This window comes from Lynx canadensis, chromosome C1, assembly GCF_007474595.2.
Source record: "Lynx canadensis isolate LIC74 chromosome C1, mLynCan4.pri.v2, whole genome shotgun sequence".
In the NCBI taxonomy this organism is placed as follows: domain Eukaryota; kingdom Metazoa; phylum Chordata; class Mammalia; order Carnivora; family Felidae; genus Lynx; species Lynx canadensis.
In genome coordinates, this window is record NC_044310.1 from 125,934,076 (window position 1) to 125,957,356 (window position 23,281).

At 37.3% G+C, this 23,281-nt stretch overlaps 1 protein-coding gene across 5 annotated transcripts in view; it reads left to right on the forward strand.

Annotated features, from left to right (window-relative positions):
• Positions 1 to 5,909: 5,909 nt before the first annotated feature.
• CCNT2 (cyclin T2) overlaps positions 5,910 to 23,281 on the forward strand; it is a 41,131-nt gene continuing 23,759 nt past the window's right edge. For 3 of the 5 annotated variants that reach the window (XR_003971246.2, XM_030327655.2, XM_030327657.2), the window contains exons 1-2: positions 5,910 to 6,096; positions 6,901 to 6,982. Coding sequence is in view for 4 of the 5 variants with exons in the window: in XM_030327655.2 (XP_030183515.1) it covers positions 5,939 to 6,096; positions 6,901 to 6,982 (240 nt within the window). In the remaining variant the exon portion in view is untranslated. Of the gene's footprint in view, positions 6,097 to 6,900; positions 6,983 to 8,922; positions 8,950 to 23,281 lie in introns of all 5 variants that reach the window. The other 2 variants (XM_030327654.1, XM_030327656.1) reach the window with 1 other exon arrangement.

Consider the following 23,281-nt stretch of genomic DNA (forward strand, 5'->3'; position numbering starts at 1 on the left):
TACTACAAAGCTGTAGTAATCAAAACAGTATAAAAAATGGACACATAGATCAATGGAACAGAATAGAACCCAGAAATAAACTCATGCTTACAAGGCATGAGGCAAAAATATACAATGAGGAAAAGACAATCTCTTCAATAAACAGTTCTGGGGAAACTGGACAGCTACATGCCAAAGAATGAAAGTGGACAACTTTCTCACACCAGACACAAAAGTGAACTCAAACTGGATTCAAGATCCGAGATCATAAAACTCCTAGAAGAAAATATAGGCACTAATCTCTTGGACATCAATCTCAGCAGCATCTTTGTATGTATGTCTTCTCAGGTAGAGGAAACAAAAGCAAAAATAAACTACTGGGACCACATCAAAATAAAAAGCTTTTGCATTGTGAAGGAAACCACCAAAAAAACAAAATGAAGATATTTGCAAATGATATATCCAATAAGCGGTTAATATCCAAAATAAATTAAGAACTTATACAAGTTTACACCAATAATAATAATAATGAAATTCCAATTAAAAATAGCCAAAGGAAAAAACATTAAAAACATTTTTTTTAAATGCTAAGGGGCTCCTGGATGGCTCAATCAGTTAAGTGTCCAACTTCAGCTCAAGTCATGATCTCAGTCCGTGAGTTCAAGCCCGGCGTTGGGCTCTGTGTTGACAGCTCAGAGCCTGGAGCCTGCTTCAAATTCTGTGTCTCCCTCTCTCTCTGCCCCTCCCCTGCTCATGCTCTGTCTCTCTCTGTCTCGAGAATAAATAAAAACATTAAAAAAAATTAAAAATGGGCAAAGGACCTAAATAGTCATTTTTCCAAAAAAGACAGATGGCCAACAGACACATGAAAAGATGCTCAACGTCACTAATCATCAAGAAAATGCAAACCAAAGCCACAATGAGACATCAACTCATACCTGTCATAATGGCTAAAATTAAAACCACAAGAAATAGGGGTGTCTGGATGGCTCTGTTGCATCCAACTTTTTATTTCATCTCAGGTCATGATCTCACGGTTCATGAGATCAAGCCCCGCATTAGGTTCTGCACTATCAGCAAAGAGCCTGCTTAGGATTCTCTCTCCCTTTCTCTGCCTCTCCCCTCCTTGCACATGTGCTCTCTCTAAAAATAGAAAATAATTAAAAAAAAAAAAAAAAGAAAGAACAAGTGTTGGTGAGGATGTGGAGAAAAAGGTACCCTTATGTAGTATTGGTGGGCATGTAAACTGGTACAGACACTGGTACAGAGGTTCCTCAAAAAGCTAAAAATATGGGAATGCAAGCTGGTGCAGCCACTCTGGAAAACAGTATGGCAGTTCCCCAAAAAACTAAAAACAGAACTACCCTATGACCCAGAAATTGCACCACTAGGCATTTACCCAAGGGATACAGGTGTGCTGTTTCAAAGGGACACATGCACCCCCATGTTTATACCCGCACTATCAACAATAGCCAAAGTATGGAAAGAGCCCAAATGTCCATCGATGGATGAATGGATAAAGAAGATGTGGTATATACATAAAATGGAGTGTTACTCGGCAATCAAAAAGAATGAAATCTTGCCATTTGTAACTACGTGGATGGAACTGGAGGGTATTATGCTAAGTGAAATTAGTCAGAGAAAGACAAAAATCATATGACTTCACTCATATGAGGACTTTAAGAGACAAGACAGATGAAAATAAGGGAAACAAAAATAATATAAAAACAGGGAGGGGGACAAAACAGAAGAGACTCATAAATCCGGAGAACAAACTGAGGGTTACTGGAGGGGTTGTGGGAGGGGGGGATGGGCTAAATGGATAAGGGGCGCTAAGGAATCTACTGCTGAAATCATTGTTGCACTGTATGCTAACTAATTTGGACATAAATTAAAAAAAATTAAAAATAAAATTTAAAAAAAAAGCTAAAAATAGAGGGTGCCTGGGTGGCTCAGTCATTTGAGCATCCGACTCTTGATTTTGGCTCAGGTCATGATCTCATGGTTTGTGAGTTCAAGATCTTCAGGGCTCCATGCTGACAGTGAGGAGCCTGCTTGGTAGTCTCTCTCTGCCCCTCCCCTGCTCTCTGGCATGCACCCTCTCTCTCAAGCTAAACTTAAAAAAAAAAAAAAAGTTAGATGGGGCACCTGGGTGGCTGAGTTGGTAAGCATCCGACTTCAGCTCAGGTTATGATCTCACAGTTTGTGAGTTAGAGCCTCGCATCGGGCTCCTTGCTGACAGCTCAGAACCTGGAGCCTGTTTCAGATTCTGTGTCTCCCTCTCTCTCTGCTCCCTCCCTGTCCATGCTCTCTCTCTCTTTCAAAAATAAATAGGGGCGCGTGGGTGGCGCAGTCGGTTAAACGTCCGACTTCAGCCAGGTCACGATCTCGCGGTCCGTGAGTTCGAGCCCCGCGTCAGGCTCTGGGCTGATGGCTCCGAGCCTGGAGCCTGTTTCCGATTCTGTGTCTCCCTCTCTCTCTGCCCCTCCCCCGTTCATGCTGTATCTCTCTCTGTCCCAAAAATAAATAAAAAAATAAATAAATAAAACATTTTTAAAAAGTTAAAAATAAAAGTACCCCATGATCTAGTAATTCCACTACTAGGTATTTACCCAAAGAAAATGAAAACACTAATTTGAAAAGATACATGCACCCCTATGTTAATTGCAGCATTATTTACAATAGCCAAGATATGGAAGCAATCCAATCACGCATCAATGGATAAATAAAGACATCAAGTGTGTGCACACACACACAATGATATATTACTCAGCCATAAAAAAGAGTGAGACCTTGCCATTTGCAACAACAGAGATGGACATAAAGGGTGTTATGCTAAGTGAAATAGACTAAGACAAATACAATTTCACTCATATTTGGAATCTAAAAAAACAAACAAAACTCTTAAATACAGAGAACAAACTGGTGGTTTCCAGAGGGGAGGTTGGTAGGGGGATGGGTGAAATATATAAAGGGGATTAAGAGATACAATTTTCCAGTTATAAAATAAGTCAGTGAGATAGAGTACAGCATAGGAAATATAGTGAATAATATTGCAATAACATATGGTAACAGATGAAAAAAATATATTGCAGTGAGCACTGAGTAATGTATAGAATTGTTGAATCTACATATTCTATGCCTAAAACCGATATATGTTATGTTTCAATTTTTTTAAAAATTGGGATGTATTACTGTTGAATTCTAAGAGTTCTTTTATATTTTGGATATAAGTATTTTATCAGATACGTGTTTGCAGATTTTTTCATATTTTTACTTTCTTTGCGGGGTCATTTGCAGAGCAAAGGTCTTTAATTCTAGTGAAATCCAACTTAATCTTTTCTTTCATGGATCATGCTTTTGGTGTTGTATGTGAAAACAATTGCCAAACAAAAAAAAGGTCACCTAGTCTTCTCTTGTGCCATCTTCTAGAAGCTTTATAGTTTTGCATTTTACATTTAGGGATATGATCTATTTAGAATTAATTATTGTGAACAGTGTGAGGTCTGTGTGTAGCTTTTTTTTTTTTTTGCATATGAATATCCAGTTTTTCTAGCATCATTTGTTGAAAAGACTATCCTTTCTCAATTATATTGCTTTTGCTCCTTTTTCAAAAATCAGTTGACCATTTTTGTGGGTCTATTTCTGGGCTCTCTATCCTGTTTCATTGATCTATTCTTTTGCCAATATATGCTGTCTTACTGTAGCTTTGAGATCAGGTAGCGTCAGTCCAACTTCTTCAGATTGTGCTGGTTTTGGATAGTCTTTTGCCTTTCTGTATAAACCGCAGAATCAATTTGTTGATATCTACAAAATAACTTGCTAAAATTTTGATTGAGATTGCACTGAATCTATAGATCAAGTTGGGAAGAATTGACATCAAATGATAGTGTCTTCCAATCCATAAACCCAAAATATCCTTTTTATATCTTCTTTGATTGCCTTAGAGTTTTGCAGTTCTACACACAGATCCTGTAACATATTTTAGATTCATACCTATTAATTTTTATAAATGGTATTGTGTTTTAAATTTCAAATACCAATTGGACATTGCTGGTATATAGGAAAGCAAATGACTCCTGGGTAATAACTTTGTATCTTAAAATCTTGCAATAATCACTTGTTCCATTTTTTTTTCAATACTTTGAAATTTCCTACAAAAAAGTATGCTATCCCTCAACATATTTTTTTTTTCCTTCTCAATCTGTTCACTTTTTACTTACCTTTCTTACTGTATTAGCAAGGATTTCCAGTACAATTTTGAAAGGTGTGATGAGAGGGGACATCTTTGCCTTAGCAGGAAAGCTTCTAGTTTCTCACCATTAATTATGATACTAACAGGAGGGTTTTTACAAATTTTCTTCAACAAGCTGAGAAGTTCTCTTATATTCTTAAGTTTGTATCATAATGAGTGTTGGGGGTAAGCACCTTATAAATGGTGCTTTAAATCAATCTATCCCAGAACTTCTCTAAGCAGGGACAGGTGTGAAGCAAGCAATGTAGGTAAGAAATAAAGTTACGCAGACAACTGTTACAAACTGCCTACTGCAACCAAATCAATAGCTCTATATTGAATATGTAACCGATACAGCCAAAGCCAAAATACGGCAATACACTGCACATAGGCTAAGCCCCCAAACGAGGACAAAGGCCTGGAGCATTAATAAGAAACTCACTTAAAAGCATTATCGGTTGCTTTTTAGAAATACTTCTGCCTGTTCTCTGTAGTCTTTGCCAAATAAAGTTATTTATTTATTTATGGGAGCAAGAGAGGACACGCGAGTGGGGAGGAGGCAGAGGGAGTGAGAAAATCCCAAGCAGGCTCTACACTGTCAGCACAGAGCCCAAGGTAAGGCTCCATCTCAAGTACCTCAGGATCATGACCTGAGCTGAAATCAAGAGCCCAATGCTCAAAGACTGGGCCACCCAGGTGCCCCCAAATAGTTACAATTTAGAAGATAAATTTTATTCACAGGCCAATATGCAATGGCTCAGAGTCGGAGACCTATCTATTCGCGGAAAGAAACTCTACTGCAGTAGTCTCTTACAAAGGCGGAAGAGATTAATCAATTGATACATGTGCTGTTATAACCACTAAGCAAAAATGTTACCTTGTACTGTTTCTCCTTTTACTTTGTTTTCAATCACAGCGTGGTTTAAAAACACGCTACCGAAATCTCGTTTAAAAATTCAGCTCTTACACTTTCTAACTGGATATACCCTTTGGCCCAGAAATCTCAAAAATAAACCCCACGGTCTAAGTGGCTGTGGACAACATAGGGGGAAAAAAAGCACAACACACAGGTGGAGCGCTGTTACTCATGCACTCTTCCCAGGTGCGTCCTCCGCAGAGCCGCCCGAAAGCAGAGGCTTTCCGTCGTGGACACTTTTCCAACTCGGGGAAATGCCTACGAGACTGCGCAGACCAAAACGAAGAAAGTGGAAGTTGCGGCGTGCGCCTGGAGAAGGGTACGGCTTTTCTCCCTTTCAAACGCCACCAGACTCCCAGCCCGAAACGCCACCGGGACTTCAAAGTCCACGCCCAGGCCTCACGGCACAACCGCCCGCCCGCTTCCCTCTCTACGCGACCTCTGGCCAGCCCCTTCCCTCCTCTCCTCCCCGCCTCTTCACCCAGTCAATCCTAGACCCAGCGTCCCTCGCGCCGACCTTTTCCTTCCGAGCAGACCCCCACCTCCAGGCGCCTCCAAATGACAAGCGGCGCGGGGCATTGTGGTCCCGTGCGTAAGAGCGAGGCCCGGGGCAGGAAAAAGAAAGCAAAAGACTAGGGCGAGGCAGCAAGGCGGCCCCGCGCACGCGCACGGGCAGCGACAAGAGTAAAAAGGGGCGGTGCGTGTTCTACGGCGAGCGGACTGGGGCGGGGTCGCGCGGCCTTGGCGGGGAGTCCGCGAGCCGGGAGGGGAGGGGGGTGGGTGAGGGAGCGGGCGGAGGAGGAAGTGTCATGGCGTCGGGCCGTGGAGCTTCTTCTCGCTGGTTCTTTACTCGGGAACAGCTGGAGAACACGCCGAGCCGCCGCTGCGGAATGGAGGCGGATAAAGAGCTCTCATACCGCCAGCAGGCGGCCAACCTCATCCAGGACATGGGACAGCGTCTCAATGTGTATCCTTTCCTGTTCTTGGCCCTCCGCCGCTCACGCCCTGTCCCCCCTCACTATTCTCCCGGTCGCCTGTTCTCCGGGCCTGGTGCCCCGCAAACATGGCGCCGCCGCCTCGGCCTTCGCTGAGACTCTCCCGCGCCGTAAGGGAAGGGGAGCTTGGGCTCGGGAGGCCGAAACCGGCCAGTGAAGGAGGGGAGGAGAGGAGTCCTGGAATGCGGGCTAGGAGACTGCGTTGTGTAATCTGTTTGGGGCCGCGCGTGGTGGCGGCGGGGGATGGGAAGGCCGCCGAGGCCAGGGGGGAATTTTAGGGATTATCGCAGAAAAGAGGCAGCTATTTCCACTTCTCGTCGGAGAAGAGGCCGAGAAGTGGAAGGGTTACCGATGCTGAAAGGCGTGAAGTCTTCTCCGCAGCTTCTCCCCGCGTTCCTCGCTGGTTTGATGGCGGGTCTCGTACCTTGGGAGCTCACTGGAGGTCTTTATGTTCTTGGCGTGGTTTTGTATGGATGTGCGCGCGCGCATTTCAACTGTCTGATGCTGAGTTTAGTGAGTCGTAGCCATTGATAAATCCTTCCCGGGCTGGCTTAATAGCAATATTGGAGTGAAATGCTCAGCACTTATTATAGTTGGCGTCGAGCCTACCATCACCACCACCCTGCGGGGTTTTGTTTTATGTGTATAGTTTTGGGGTTCGTTTTGAGTGAACTGTAAGCATTGGAAAAATACCGTAGGTGGGGAATTTTCCATCAAAATTGTTTTGGAAATTAGGTCCTGTTTTTCTCGGCTATTTCCTAAATGTTACGTTCCAGCTCTCAGCTTACAATAAACACTGCGATTGTTTATATGCACAGGTTTTATATGCACCATTCTTTCACCAAATTCAGTAGAAATGTAAGTACTATCTTATTGCTTGTTTTTACCATAACCACATTTTGAAGTAAATCGATACGCAGAAAAAAGTTGGTCGTGGATTTCACTTTTGATTTAGTGTTCTAAGGTAACAGTGAATGTAAACCGTGTGATAAACGTTTTGGTTGAAATGCAAAATGTTTCTAGTTTTTTAATTTGTGATGACAAGCTGCTGGGCACTTTGTTAGGCTTTGCCAGGTTTTTGAGATAAAAGGTAAATAAGAAACATTTACTCTCACAGTTTATGACATCGGTATTCATTTAAATTTTATAGTTAACATTTGAATAATTTTAAATAGTAATGTGCAGTGTAATTTGGCCTAGTCATTCTGTTGTACATCTTAATTGTATTGGACTCATTGTTTCAAATATTGTGAATTGGGCTTAATTTAATTCAAACATTCTTTTGAAATGATCCTTTGAAAGTTAAATGTTTAGCAGAAATATTTGATTTGCTAACAGTAATTTCTTACGGTGTCAGCGTTCCTATTTATCACAGCATTTATTGTCTCTTTAAGTTTTTGGTGACCTAAACGTCAAATTTTCCTTCAAACATAAAATGGCAGAGGTGTGTATAATTAGTTTTGAAGTAAAACTTATTCTCCAGTACTAAAGAATATAACCTGCAACCTGTAAATCTTGAAAAGTCGAGTAATGCTGTTTAGTTGAAAATTTTATTTTAATTTGTGAAAGGTGTGAGTTTGGTCTTTTTTTCAGAGTAACTTGCATACTGTGTTGCATCTGTTAACAGAAAGTTGCATATTGTTTAAACATACTTAACCTTGTCTTAATTCTCACTATATTTTTTGCTCTTTTTATCACAGCTATTTTTAGAATGTTATTCTGAAAGGCGTGTGTAGAAAAAATAGACTGTGGAAGACTATGCTATTGGTAGATTGTTATTAGGACCTTTTTGCTAAGAAAACAGTCTTTGAAAAGGTCCATAAAATTTTTTTTTTTTTTTTTCTATTTGGAAGGAACAGCTTCATAGCTTAGATTGATTCCTGTTGTAATCTCTTCTGATCATAAGTGATTTGGTTTATCAGATTGTCATAGAGGTTTATCTTGTTTGAACAGTATATGTGTTTGTATACATTTTGGTCTCCCGAAGGCTCCTTTGCTTCTCTTTCTCTTTTAAATCTACATGAGTCTTATTCTATTTCCATTTTCCTAGTTAATTCTTGTGCACAGAACTTAGGTCAGTGATAGTGTTATGGAAGAGAGAGGAAGCCTCTTTGGCAATAACAATTTAGATCGAGAGAATTACATTTTTATTAAATTGGCTCCAAAGGCAGTCGTAAACTAATGAATACTAATACAAATGTGGCTTTCCTTAAGTAGCCTTGGAAAATGCTGGTAGAAATCACAAGTCAAAATAGTTTTGGAAATTCTTTATGTGGCTACAGAGGTCTCATTTGCTGAATCAGGCTTACTTTTCTACTTCTAGTAATGATCTCACCACAAGACTATACTTCTCTTTTTGAACCCTCCCTCTTTCATAATTTGTCTCTATGGCCTGGTTGGTGTGCTTTAAAACAGGTATCTTGCTTACAGCCAAAATTCACAGCTTGACCTTTAAATTAAATGGTGAAGCCTGGGTCACTTGCATTCTTTCCCTAATTTACCTAAATGCCATCATTCATTAAAAAGCCGAAGTATTATTTTTATTACCCCACTTAATGCCATATATGTATGAAGGTAAACTTCAGCATTTTACATTAAATTGTTATTAGCAGGATAATTGAAATCTGAAATCTGATGTTAATTTCTATTTTAAAAAGTAACATTGCACCCTTCATATCTAACTGTTGTCTTTTTTACCTTTGCTATTTTATCAAAAGTGGTTTTAATATTTGTATTGGTGCTCTTGCATCAATTGCACAGCCTCACTCTTTTATCTTTTTTTTTCCCTATTCTTTTAGGGTGAAGGGGGTGGTCTCAAATTGAATGTGAGTCACTTTTAAATTCATACTCCCCCACATCATTGGGAAATTTTTTCTTATAGGGTTATAATGGAATGTCATAGTAAACTTACAAAAAGCATGAGTTTCACCACAAACGGAACACCAGTCAGTAAATTAAACACTAACAAGCTTAAATTTTGAGATGATAGTTACAAACTTTATGTAGTTTTATAATATATGCATTAATTATATCAAAATATGTTTAATGTTTATGTGGATTTATTGTATTTTCCCAAGGTGACTAATTTAAAAGTAATATCTCCCCTAAAATTTAAGCGCTGTTGTGTTTGAGAATAAAGTCAGTGTGGACATGTGTTGGTGACCCAGAAACTATCTTTTATTATTGAGTTTTATTGTCAATTTCTCTTGGAGGGTTGGATCACTGTCTGCACTAAGTGACTTCTATATGTAACCTAATTAGATAAGTCTACCCTTTGCTCACTGGATGCAGTAAGGTTTATATAATTGGGGTTAGAAATTAAAGAATGGCCTTAAAACATGAAGCTCAAGATAAATCTGGTGAAGTAGAAAAGCCCTGGCGCCAACAGTATCTCCAAGTTCTATACTGTGGGAGAACATCCTCTCCAGTATCAACCTTAGAATAAATATTGATCCAGTTTCTCTTAGAAACTCTGTTCATTAATTTCGTTAGTCAAGTTTATGATGCATTTGTTTCTTATATTCTAATGAATTTTCTTAAGATGAGATTGTGGAGAGTACACTGTTGTCTCTGTATTTTTGATGGTCATGGTCTGTTTTCATAGGTCTGTTCTCCAAATCCATGGTCATTTAAATCTCTTTACTTAGTTTTATCGCCTGTTTTTGAGCTGCAGCAATCGGAGCTGTATCCAATATGCCAGATTTAAATGTATTGTTTTTATTTAATATATTATATTTCTGCTAAGGTCCCAAGAGTATACAGTTAAGGATGGTATTTAGGACTGATGATTTTAAGGAATGACTATAATGATTTCTTTTTTCTTTTTAAATTTTTGTTTTTTTTTTTTTTTTAGAGAGAGACAGAGAGCAAGCTGGGGAGGGGCAGAGAGAGGAGGGAGACACATAATCTGAAGCAGGCTCCAGGCTCCAAGCTGTTAGCACAGAGCCTGATGCAGGGCTGGAACTCACGAACTGTGAGATCATGACCTGAGCTGAAGTCGGACGCTTGACCGACTGAGCCACCCAGGTGCCCCATGACTGTAATGATTTCTAAGATTGCATCATCTATGTCATATCTACATTTCATTTTATACATCTAAGTTAGCTGTACACCTTAAGTGAACTTGTATTTTTGCTTGTGATAAAATTTGATTACCACTTTTTGTTCACAATGTTTATAATCTTAGTTGACTTTTGATTAGTAGATGTCATTTGGAAATTTGCAGATGTTCTTTTTGCATTCCTTTCATCCCCTGTAAAGACTTAAATGAGGAAAGCTATTCTTGTATACATCTAGAGAAGTGCCCACAGTCTCTGTTCTTTAATAATATAGCATTCTGCCATTATAATTATTAATTACAGTCTCTGCAATAGAAATTTATTTAAGACTTTTTTAAAAGTAGGTTTTATCCACTTTACACCAACTGCTTTTTTATATTCAAATTACTGATAACATTGTCATACAATTGCATTTTGTGAAAGAAAACATTTTGGGGGAATTGGTTAGTTCAAGGCTTTTGTTTATATTTTTACCGTGAAAGCCCTAAATTTCTCTCAAACATAGTAACGTAGATGCAGTTAAATGTAAAAATATCCCCCAACACATCCATTCAGGCTAGAAGGTAAACAATGTAATGGATAAAATCTTGTTGCTCACAGGTCTGTTGAATGACTCCTTATACATTTTTCTCTGTATATGTCCTCTCCCCAGTGACAACACTTTAAATGCTTTCTTTTATTTTTAAAAACTAATACAGGTATATGGTAAATGAAAAAGGTAGAAAGGGAATATGATAAACCTCTCTTCAGCTTGAGTAAGCCCACTGCCCTGAAACATTTTCTGTTAACAGTTCTTGTGTGCCCTTTCAGAAATACTTCTTGCTTGTGAAAGCCTATATATATGTATCTTTTTCAGCACAAAAAAAGGGGTTGGTTTTGGTTTCCCAGTTCTTAGATGTGACACAGCTGTTGTGTGAGAGCGTATAGAATTGGACTGGTCCTAGTTGGGTTTAGGTGTGGCTACTTCTGGGGAAGTAATTTTTAAGATGGCACCAACTGCTTTTTAATTTAATAAAGCTGTTAATCCAAGAATAATTCTATGTTCAGAATCCATTAATATTACTGGGAAATACTGCAGTGCTGTCCAGTAGAACTTTCTGGGTAATGGAAGTATTTTGTATCTTTTCTGTTCAGAGTGATACTAACCAAGCACATGTTTCCTGGGTTGTAAATTTGAGATTATTAGACTAGCTGATTTCTAAATTTACTTTTCAGCTATCAATTGCACAGATGCTAAAGTATTATCTTCCTGAAGAAACAGATACAGTTACTCAGTGACTTGTCCAAAATCAAAGCAGCCATTATATGATAGGCATTTGAACCTAAATTCCTTGCCTAATCCCATACTGTTCTCACTTTTGTCTGACCCTAGTGTATTTAAGAAATTGGGCAGAGTATTGAAGCTAGTGTTTTCTTTTATTTTATTTAAAAAAAAAATTTTTTTTTCTTAATGTTTATTTATTTTTGATAGAGGGAGACACAGAGTGCGAGCAGGGGAGGGGCAGGGAGAGAGGGAGACACAGAATCTGAAGTAGGCTCCAGGCTCTGAGGTGTTAGCACAGAGCCAGACACAGGGCTCGAATCCACAAAATGTAAGATCATGACCTTGGCCCAAGTCGGATGCCCAGCCGACTGAGCCACCCAGGCGCCCCTGAAGCTGGTATTTTTTAAAGAGATGATCAGTAGACAAGTAAATAGTGAAAATATTTTCTCAGATTTTGACCTGCTTACATCAGTTGGACAAAATCCAATAAAGTCTTCTTTTGACTTAGGCCCCAGATTCCCCTTTTAGCCCTTTTAGACTTAGCATTTATGCATTGCACATCCTTCTTTTTCCAAATGGTGCAGTCTCTTCACTTTTCATGTGAATGTGATCTGTCAGATTTTAAAACAGGTGAAGTTTCAACTCTTCATGAAGCATTCCCAAGATAACTCCACTCTTGTACTTCTTAATTTCTGTCTCTATCTTATTCTTTGGGTCCTATTCACATCCTTTTGTACTCCATCTATTTGGTGTCCTTTATTGCTATAGCATAACTATATTATGCGTTGAAGTAGGTTTTTCTTTTTATTAGAAAATAAAACACAAACATAAAACCACCAAACAAATGAATAGCTGAAAGGCAAACAACCTTGTAACCCAAGAAAGAGAACTTTGCCACCTATCCCAGAAGTGTTTCCATATGCCCCACCCTTATGTCAGACCCTTTCCTCCCTCTACAAAATAACCAGTATCCTTGATGTAGTAATCACTTTCTTCGATTTTGATACAGTTTTACCACCTAATTCTGCACTCTTAAATGCCACAGTTTAGTCCTGTGCATTAAATATTTGATTTTTTAAGTCTCAATATATAGATCTCCCCTCCAGCCTTTTCACTTAAATTTTACCTGTTGAAGAACCTAGGGCATTAGACCGTAGAATTTCCAACTGTCTGCATTTTGTTGATTGTATACTCCTGCTGCAGTTTGTCATGCTCCTTTGTTCTTTAATTCCCTGCAAATTGCCAATTGGATCTAGAAATTTCATCAAACTGACTTTAGATCCCTTTGGCAAGACTGCAGGTGGTTTTATGTTCTTTCATCAGATCCCTAATGTCTTATCGTGTATGATGTTAGTAGCTGTTGATAATCAGGGCCTAGATCCTTTCGTTCATTGTGATACTCTAATTCTATCATTTCTGGGTTTATTAATTGGAATATTTTTATAATGAAATGCTGTGATTCATCTATTTAGATACCCAGTGGTACGGTTCATAAAGGAAAATACATGATTCTTGCCCTACATTTACCACCTTTATTGAAATGTGATTCATATACTGTACATTTCACCCATTGAAAAGTGTACAGTTCCATGCAGTTTTTTAGGTGTATTCACAGAGTTGTGTGTGAATTTAAAAATTTTTCATTACCCCAAGAAGAAACCCTACGTTCTTTGGCTGTCTATTCCCATTCTTCCCTCCACCCCCAACCTATTCCAGACATTTCCTATGAGTGGAATCATACAATATTTGGTCCTTTTGACTGGCCTCTTTCTCTGACCACATAATGTTTTTAAGGTTTATCTGTGTTGTAGCACATATTAGTACTTCATTTATTTTTCTTGCGGACTACCATTATACCACATTTTATATATCCATTCATCAGTTGATAGACATTTGAGTGATTTGCACATTCTGGCTATTATTTTGCTCCTGTGAACATTTATATATAAGTTTTCAGGGGGACGTATGGTTTTGGATTCTCTTGGTTGCAGGAATAGCATTGCTAGACCATATGGTAATTCTATACCCCAATAATCTTGGATAGCTTCCTCACTCTGTTATAGCACGATGTTCCACGCTCATCTTGTACATTTCCTTCTCCACAGCTGTAATAGCCATTTCTTTCAGAAACCCTCCTTTCTTTTAGTAGGAAGTGGTATTTCAAAACCAGGAGCTGGATATTAGGGATACTCATTGTTATTGTGTTGGTCTTGTTTGTAGGCATCTTCAGTGAACAGAATGAGGAAATATTTAGTATGGTAAATATATATTCATTATGTACATTGGTATGTTAAATGTTTATGATTTACTTACACATTAAATATATAAAGTATACATTAACCAGACTTGTTTTATCTATTTATTTTAAATGTATTCTTTACCTCAGGAATTTGCTAATTCAAAATAACAGCATTTTTTATTTAACCTGTCTTTTGTACATTTCTGTGACCTTTCACACCAAAATCTTAGTTGTTAAGAATGTGGGATTAGAGACTTTATCCCATAATCACTCATTAACTTAACCCCATATTACACAAGTAAGTCTCAGACTAACAGTACTTTTGTCATCAGCAGTATAATTATTGAGAACAATAAAATGTTTTTGTTTTGCTCTCCCATCTCATCCATGTTTTTTAAGGTCATATTATAGCTACGTTATCTTAAATAGCTATTACACAACTTTTCTTTTCAATCTTTATTTAATCTTAGTTCTGCAAGTAACCATTTTTGTTCACTACCAGTGCTTCTGTTTAAGTCTCTAGTCATTTTGATTGTTAGAAGTTCTCTTGAAGATGATGGAAACCATATTCTCTGAATCCTTGTATGTTGATAATAATTTATCTTTGCCCTTTAGACCCAAGGTCCGTTTTGCTGTGTATAAAATTCTCGGCTCCTGCTTTCTTTTCTTAGATATCTTAAATATGTTACACATTTTTTTTTCCTGGCGTAAAGCACGAGTATTGGTGGTAATCTAGTTTTCTTCAATTTATTTTTGCCTAAATGGCCAGTTTTTTTCCTTTACAATCCAGTAATTTTACTACAGTGTGTCTTGGTGCTGGTTGTTCTGGGTTAATATACTCAAGTGTGTAATGCGATCTTTCGATATGTGATTTCATATCTTTTTTACTTACGTTTTGTGTTTTGAATCATTTTTAGTGTCTAGTAGTTTGGAAGTGTGTTACTGTTTTACTTTGTGATTTTTTATTGTAAAATAGACTTAACAAAATTTATCATTTTAACCATTTTTAAGTGTACAGTTAAGTGACATTAAGTACAGTATTCACATTGTTGTGCAAACGTCACCACCATCCATTTCTAGTACTTTTTTATTTTTTCTAACTGAAATTCTGCTCATTGAGCGAATGCCACATTCTCCCACTCCTCCAGACCCTTGGAACCACCATTCTATTTTGTCTTTGAATTTCACTATTCTTGTATCTCTTAGAAGTGGAATCATGCAATATTTGTCCTTCTTTGTGTGTGTCTTATTTTACTTACCATAATGTCTTCAAGATTCACCCACGTTGTAATGTGTCAGAATTTCCTTCCTTTTTAAGGTTGAACGTTACTCCATTGTATGTATGAACCACAGTTGGATTCCTTTTATGTTTTGGTTATTGTGAATAATGCTGCTGGATTGTGAATAAATGTGGGTTAAGTTCTTGCTTTCAACTCTTTTGAGTATATACCCAGAAATGGAGGATCACATTGTGATTTCATGTTTAATTTTTTGAGGAACTGCTATATTTTCAACAGCAATAAGCACTATCTTACATTCCCACTAGCAGTGCACAAGTGTTCCAAGTTCTCCACATCCTCACAACACTTGCTCTTTTCTGGTTTTCTGATAGTAACCATCCTAATGAATGTGAAATGGTATCTCGTTGTAGTTTTAATTTGCATTTCTCTGATGACTTAATGATGTTTTAGCATCTTTTTGTATGCTTATTGGCCATTTATATGTTTCCTTTGGAGAAAGTTTAACCAGTCTTTTATCTATTTTTTTTTTAAGTTGCAGGATTTCCTTGTATATTCTGGATGTTAATCTCTTATCGGGTACATGATTTGCAAATATTTTCTTTGATTCTGTGGGGTGTCTTTTCACTTTCTTGATGCACAAAAATTTTTTGCTTTCAGGTTTAATTTTTATTTTGAGAGAGAGAGGGAGAGACTGAGAATCCCAAGGCTCCACACTGTCAGCACAGAGCCCGATTGAGGGCTCAAACCCATAAACCATGAGATCATGACCTGAGCCGAAATCAAGAGTTGGATGCTTACCTGTCTTAGCCACCCAGGTGCCCCTGCACAAAAGTTTTTAATTTTGATGAAGCCCAGTTTACCTGTGATATCTTGTGTTTTATGTGCTTTTGGTTCCTATCCAAGAAATCATTGCCAAACCCAAAGTCCTGGAGTTCTTGTTTTCTTCTAAGGGTTTTATAGGTTTAGTTCTTACATATAGGTCACCAATCCATTGTGAGTTAATTTTTGTATATGGTGTAAAGTGAGGGTTGGATTTCATTCTTTTGCACTTGGATATCTGGTTTCCCCGGTACCATTTGTTTTTGTTTTTGTTTTGAGCAGTTCTTTCTAGTGTGATTTTTGTTGCTTAGAGTTAACTCTTCTGATTTGTTTCTTACAGTATTTTTGTATGACCTAAATACTTTTCAGTTACACATGCAGATATATAGCTTGCTTTTTAAGGTTCCCTGGCTGTGTTCCCCCCCTCCCTCATTTTTATCTTTTCTTTGCCTTGTCCCTATCCTGCCATTTCTGCTTTGGAAGTTTCTCTTCAATATTGAGTCCTGGAAAAGAGCCTTGGGAGATCGATTTGAAAAGTACGTAGAAGTTGGCTTGAACCCTTTAAGCCCTACTCTAGGCATCTGGCATCCACCCACTTACTGAAATTGACAAAATTCCTCCCTGGTTTAGCTGCTGTTACCAGATTGGCCCACCATGATTTCCGATAAATGCTTGGGGGCTACTTTGAAGTTCTTACCAAGTCCAGCAAATGCCCCATTCCGTTCCTTTGCTTTTTTTTGCATAGATGCTGATAGTGGGAGGCTATTGTGGCTACACAGTAGCCAGTTTTGTCCTTAACCCGTTCAGTATTTTGGAATTTCCTAGGAATGCCTTGCCAAATAGTTTAGTTATAAATATCCGTGGGGTTTTGCTTTTGCTCTAGTTACTCTGGTTTTCTATGGGAATTTGGTTACCACCTCTGCCAATATCTATCTTCTCAGAATTCTTCAGATAAAACATTAAAAGGTAATCCACAGTCCCTTTAAGAGATACAGTAATTTCCAAACACTGCAGTAGACTATCATTTAAATGTACAGTTGACCCTTAACCTCGATTTGAACTCCATGAGTCCACTTACACACAGTTTTTTTTTTCAGTAAATATATTGGGAAATTTTTTGGCAAGTTGCAACAATTAAAATTCAATGACAAACCACATAGCCTAGAATTACTGAAAAAGTGAGAAAAATGAGGTATTATGAGAATACAGTAATACGTGTAACATAAAATATGCGTTAATTGACTATTTATATTATCAGTAATGTTTCCAGTCAGTAATAGGAGTTTGGAGAAAGTCAAAAGTTATACATGTGTTTTTAATTCAGGGTGGGAGTGGGTTGGCATCACTAATTCAGTGGGTTGGCCCACATTGTTCAGGGGACAACTGTACTTTAATAGGTATAAGTTCTTCTAAGAAGATAAGGATATCATTTTTTTAAGAATCATTAAGTCACTTGAATTTCATTCCGTTAAACAAGGAACATAATCCATTTGGGAAAGTTTATTAATAGACATAAAAGCGTATGTGATATTCTTGATTGATTTTGCATATTAATTTTGAAAAGAACTCTAGAAAGCTCTCCCACAAAGCTTTAATGTTATTTTGAAACATGGCAGTTTGTCTGCCTAATTACAGGGATGTTGACTGATATATATTGGGCTATATATTATAGGTCTCTATAAAGTCTTAATGAATCACCTTGTTTTCCCTCCTCAAAATTAGATGATTGTAACAGGTCCAAATCACATCTTTTGTACACACACACACACACACATTTATGTTCATATGCTTCTATCATAGCTTTAGCTCATCTGTTCCAGAAATAAGAAAGCATTTTATTTTTATTTTAAGAAAGCATTTTATATAATTTGGTAACGTAGTGCTTCTACACTAACTCTGGTCTATAGAATAGAGCAGAATTTTACATTAACAAATGTGCATTGAGTATTTGCATTAGCCAAGCCACACAAAGGTCTCTGCATAAACATTGACTATGTAATTTATAAATTGATTTTGAAGGCAGAACAAGAATTCTGAAGATGTTTTTATTGCATAAAATCGATAAGGTGATGTTTTTAAGGGAAAATCAAATTAGATTGCTGTGTACTTGTTAACGGTTCTAGTTGTAACGCTGCTGTATTAAGTACTCCTATGATCATATTTAAGGAAAAACATGTAATATGAAGTTTTTCTTTAAGTCATTTGAGTCTGGAGGTGCCTGGGTGGCTCAGTCGGTTAAACATCCGACTTTGGCTCAGGTCATGATCTCACGGCTCGCGGGTTTCAAGGCCCGCTTCTGACTCTGTCCTGACAGCCCAGAGCCTGGAGCCTGCTTCAGATTCTGTGTACCCCTCCCCCTCTCATGGTTTCTCCCTCAAAAATAAATAAATATTAAAAAATAAATAAAATAAATTATTTGAATCTGATATAGAAAAAGAAGCAAATGAGGACTTGTTCGGTGTAAAATTTTAAATGTTATAGTTTCAGTGGCTTGTACTTAGTTACCTGATGCTGTGTGTTTATATGACAACGTAACAATGTTATTCCACAAACATTAAGTATTATGTAACAAGCAGTATGCAAAGAAGGTATGTATTTTCTTATAAATAAATAAATAGTGCTTTTCCTAAGGTACTTACATTCTAGTGGGAAAGGAAAAAAAAAAAAACATTTGTCTACTGTGGGAATGACTAGGAACAGTAACCAATTTGAGCTATTCTATGGTGCCTATAACGTGTAATACATTTCCATCTGCTTCATATCATTTTAATGAACTTTGTCTTCAGAATGCCAATTGTGGGGGTTAAGCCTGTGTGCTAAATATATATAGCCACTAACTAGAAGTGGTTAATTTCACATTTCTTTACTATTTTAACATGGCTACTAGGAAATTTTTAATTACATTTGTGGCTTATATTGCATTGCTCTTTGATAGTGCTGGTTTGGGCTATAAACTTATTTTAATTTTTTTTAATGCTTATTTATTTTTTGAGAGCGAGCAGGGGAGGGACTTTGGGGGGTGGGCGGAGAGACAGAGGATCCGAAGCAGTTCTGTGCTAACAGCAGAGCGCCTGATGCAGGGCTCAAACTCATGACCCTTGAGATCATAACCTGAGCCCAGGTGGGACACTCAACCAACTGAGCCACCCAGGCGCCCCGGGCTAAAAGCTCTTAAAAAGTAATACCAGTCAACTAATGAAAAGTATAGACATTTGTATCGGTGAACAAAATTATTTTGGAATTCAGACTGTAGTAATTTGTTCCATAGAAAAGTTTGCACATTCAAACTAATCTTAAATAGTGGCCTTATTTACAAGTTGAAAAAAAAAAATTCTTTTCCAGTCAAGAATTAAGAGCATGAAAACTGTCATAGTTTCATGCTTGGGGAAAGAAAAAATAGCTTTGAGCAGGGAAAGGAAGTTCTGAGGATTTGAGGGCAGTCTTTAAATGGTATTTTGATTCAGAGAAGATACCAGATTTTTACAAGCTCCCACATCCTTGGATAGTTGGTATTGCTCTAGCTTAGTGATTGCTATTTAGATCACTAATAGAAGTAGCCATTTGAATCAGTGGTTTCCTTTATGTAGACTTAAACATCTGTTCAAATTATTTTTGTTAACTAAACAAACAAAAGTTTCCTGAAATAATTACATAATTTAAATATCAAAATTAGGTACGGCTGGGTGGCTCAGTCGCTTGTCTGGCTTTGGCTCAGGTCATGGTCTCACAGTTTGTGAGTTCGAGCCCCACATTGGGCTTTCAGCTTTGGGTTCTCCACCTTCTTTCTCTCCCCCTCCCCTGCTGGCACACTCATTCATTCATTCATTCATTCATTCTCTCTCTCTCTCTCAGTAAATAAACTTTTTTTTAAAAAGTCACAATTAAATGTTGTTTAAGAAATGGATATGTAGTATACCTTCTTAAAAAGAAACCTAATTTTCCTTTTAAATTAACAAATGTGCTATGAAGTTATACAGGGTTAAGATAAATGTTGTTTACCAGTGTTTATTGTGCTGTGATTAGGTTTCTGGTTTCCTAGAAATTCCCTTTATTGGCAATAACTTAAAAAGGGAAGTCTTTGACATTAGCTCCTTTAAAAAAAAAATCTTTATTGAAATCATTCACAGACCGTAAAATTCACCCATTTAGAATGTGTAATTTAATGGGTGTGTTTACAGAGTTGTACACTATCATTGCAGTCTAAGTTTGTAATACTCTCACCACCCCAAAGGAAACCCTATACCCATTAGCAGTTGTTCACTGATTTCTCTCCCCCTTTCAGCCCTGGACAACCATTTTCTGTCTCTCAGTAGATTTGCCTATTCTGTGCATTGCATATAAAATGAAATTATATAATATATGGTCTTTTCACTTAACAACGTTTGCAAGATCCATCCATGGTGTAGCATGTATCAGTACTTCATTCCTTTTTACTGTCGTCATTCCTTTTTACATTCCATCATGTGGATATACATCATTTTATTTATCCATTTATCAGTTGATGAACATGTGGTTTGTTTCTGCTTTTTGCCTATTGTGAGTAATGCTGCTGTGAACATTCCTGTACAAGTTTTTGTGTGGACATTTTCATTTTTCTTAGGTATATACCTAGGAGTGGAATTGCTGGGTTGTATAGTAACTCTATAGACCTCAGTAATCTTGGAAAGCTTTTTGAAAACATTTTGAGAAGCTGCCACACTTTTCCAAAGTAGTTATATCATTTTACCTTCCCACAAGCATTGCATTAAGGGTTCCTTCCAGTTTCTCCACATCTTTGTCACAATTTGCTATCTTCTGTTTTTTTTGTTTGTTTTTTGTTTTTTTTTTTTTTTAGTTTATTTTGAGGGATGGGAAGAGCAGAGAGAGAAAATGAGAATCCCATGGAACTCTAACTCAGAAACTGTGAGATCATGACCTGGGCCAAAATCAAGTCAGACACTTAACCCACTGAGCTGCTCAGGCACCCCTGTCTTTTTTTTTTATTATCGTTATTATTATTATTGCCATCTTATGGGCATGCTAGTGAGTATAAAATAGTAGCTTATGGTTTCATTTTGCGTTTCCATAGTGACTGGTGGTGTTGAGCATCTTTTCATGCATTTATTGGCCATTTGTAGTATCTTTGGGGAAATGTCTACTTAACCCTTTCCCATTTTTTAAATTGTATTGTCTCTTTATTAAGTTGTGAGAGTTCTTTGTATATTCTAGATAACAGTTCCTTATCAGATACAGGATTTGCAAATATTTCCTCCCATCCTATGGGTTAGCTTTTTCACTTTGTTGATGGTTTCATATGTAACACATGCATTTAATTTATTAGGATTTTTCTTTTGTCACTTGTGCTTTGATGTCATATCTAAGAAAACATTGCTTGATCCATTGTCATGAAGGTGTATTCCTGTTTTCCTTTACAAGTTTTTATCTCTTAAATTTAGGTCTATGATCCATTTTTAGTTAATTTTTGTATATGGCGTAAAGAAAGGGATGAATTTCATTTTTTTGCATGTGGATATGCAGTTGCCCCAGCACCATTTGTTGAAAAGACTGTTTTTCCTCCATCCAATTAAATGTTTATTTCTGGAATCTATCCTATTCCATGATCCTTATGTCTTTCCTTATACTATTACCACATGGTTTTGATGACTGTAGCTTTGTAGTTTTGAATTCAGAAAGTATGAGTCTTCTAACTTTGTTCTTTTTCAAAACTGTTTTTGCTTTTCTGGATCCCTTGTGTTTCCATATGAATTTTAGAATCAGCTGGTCAGTTTCTGCAGAAAAGAAGCTGAGATTCTGACAGGGATTGTGTGAATCTGTAGATCAATTTGGGGAATACTGTCCACAATATTAAGTCTTCTGTAGTATTAGTTATTTGTTTAGCCATCTGAGGGAAAGGGGACTTTGAAAGATTGATGTGGAATATTTGAATATCTATGCAAGTTGCTTCCCAATATTCTATGACTATTTACCATTGGCTGGTAGGAGCTGAGTGTATAAGGGAAAATAGAGACTTAACTGAGTTTTTTTCATTTTTGTAAGTTTCATAATGGTAACTTATCCTCCATAAATAAATACTTAAATGTCAGGTTACAGTAAGCATTTAAATACTTTTAAATATAATGTTGTTATTCTGTGGAAATCAGGCCTTATTCTCTTAATTATTACTGCTTTTCAGCAGTACTGAATAATAGTATTTTTCAGTCTTATATAGCCAGCTCTCTTCAGATATAATTAGAAATCTAAAATAACATCCAACCTGAAGACTTTTGTATTTCTTAGCATAAATTTTCTTATGTTGACAGTATTACACTCACACATAATTATATGGGTAGGAAAACTAAAATACCAGGCTGAATTAATGACATTTTTTGTAATACTGGAATGTCAGTCTTTTCAGTACAACAAAATTAAGGATGTAAACCAGTTTGTACTGAAATTTTGGCTTAATTGGTCAAGCTTGGTGAGATCTTTACTTTTTTTTTTTTTTTTAATATATTTTTATTTGAGAGAACACGTGAGCAGGGGAGGGGGCAGAGAGAGAGAGAAACTTAAGCAGGCTTCCGGCACAGTGCGGGTTCGATCCTGCAACCCTGGGATCATGACCTGAGCCAAAATCAAGAGTTAAGACACCCAACCAACTGAGCCACCCAGGCACTCCAGTGATCTTTGTTATTAACAGATGGACATTTTAACCTATTTTCCTCTTTGTTGAGGAGCCATTACCCCCCTTTATTTTTCCATATATCTAAGCTTATACTTCTCTTTTCATATTCTAGACCTTTCTGGGAATCTTCTAAAGTTATGCCATTACCACTTTTCTTTAACTGTAGCCTTAGGCATGTGATTTCCCAGTTTTTAGCTGTGATACCTAGAACTAACTGGATATTAATGAAGTCTTTTGAAGGCACAGGGAATAGTTATCCTAGTCTTAGGAGAGGGGGAGTTTGGAGGCAGTTAACGAACAGGGAAGAAATGGCTTCACCAGCTTATAGGACCCAAAGATGAAAAATAACAATAGATTAGAATAAGCTTCTTGATGATGTATTAGCAAATAGAAGGCAGATGTGGAAGTCTTTTCTTTGTTTCTCTTAGGACTCTTTTGGACTAGGAAATTTAAATTTGAAGAGTAATAAAACAGCTGTGGCTTCTTAAATACAAATGTATACATAAGGTGTATGCAGAAAATATATTTCTAAAAGGATGAAGACCGGAATGATTTCATTTGAAATTGACTGGTATGGCCATCATCAGTGGCTTTTGTTCATTCAAATTGACCTTGCCTCCAAATATCAAGGTTGAAGCCAACATTGGAGAGTGAAGAATGTCAGCAGTGAGGGCATCATGAGCAGAAGGGGGAGACAGCGGCCAGGAATGGGCAGGAAGAGAAAGGATGGAGAAGGAAGGGAGTCAGATCAAGAGGTAGGAATGGAAACATATAAAGGAATAGAAAAAGAGAAGGGGGTGAAAGGAGGGGAAAGGGACGAAAGGAATACTGGTGTAATCATTGAAGTAATGTCGTGTATCATCATTTTGGTGTGT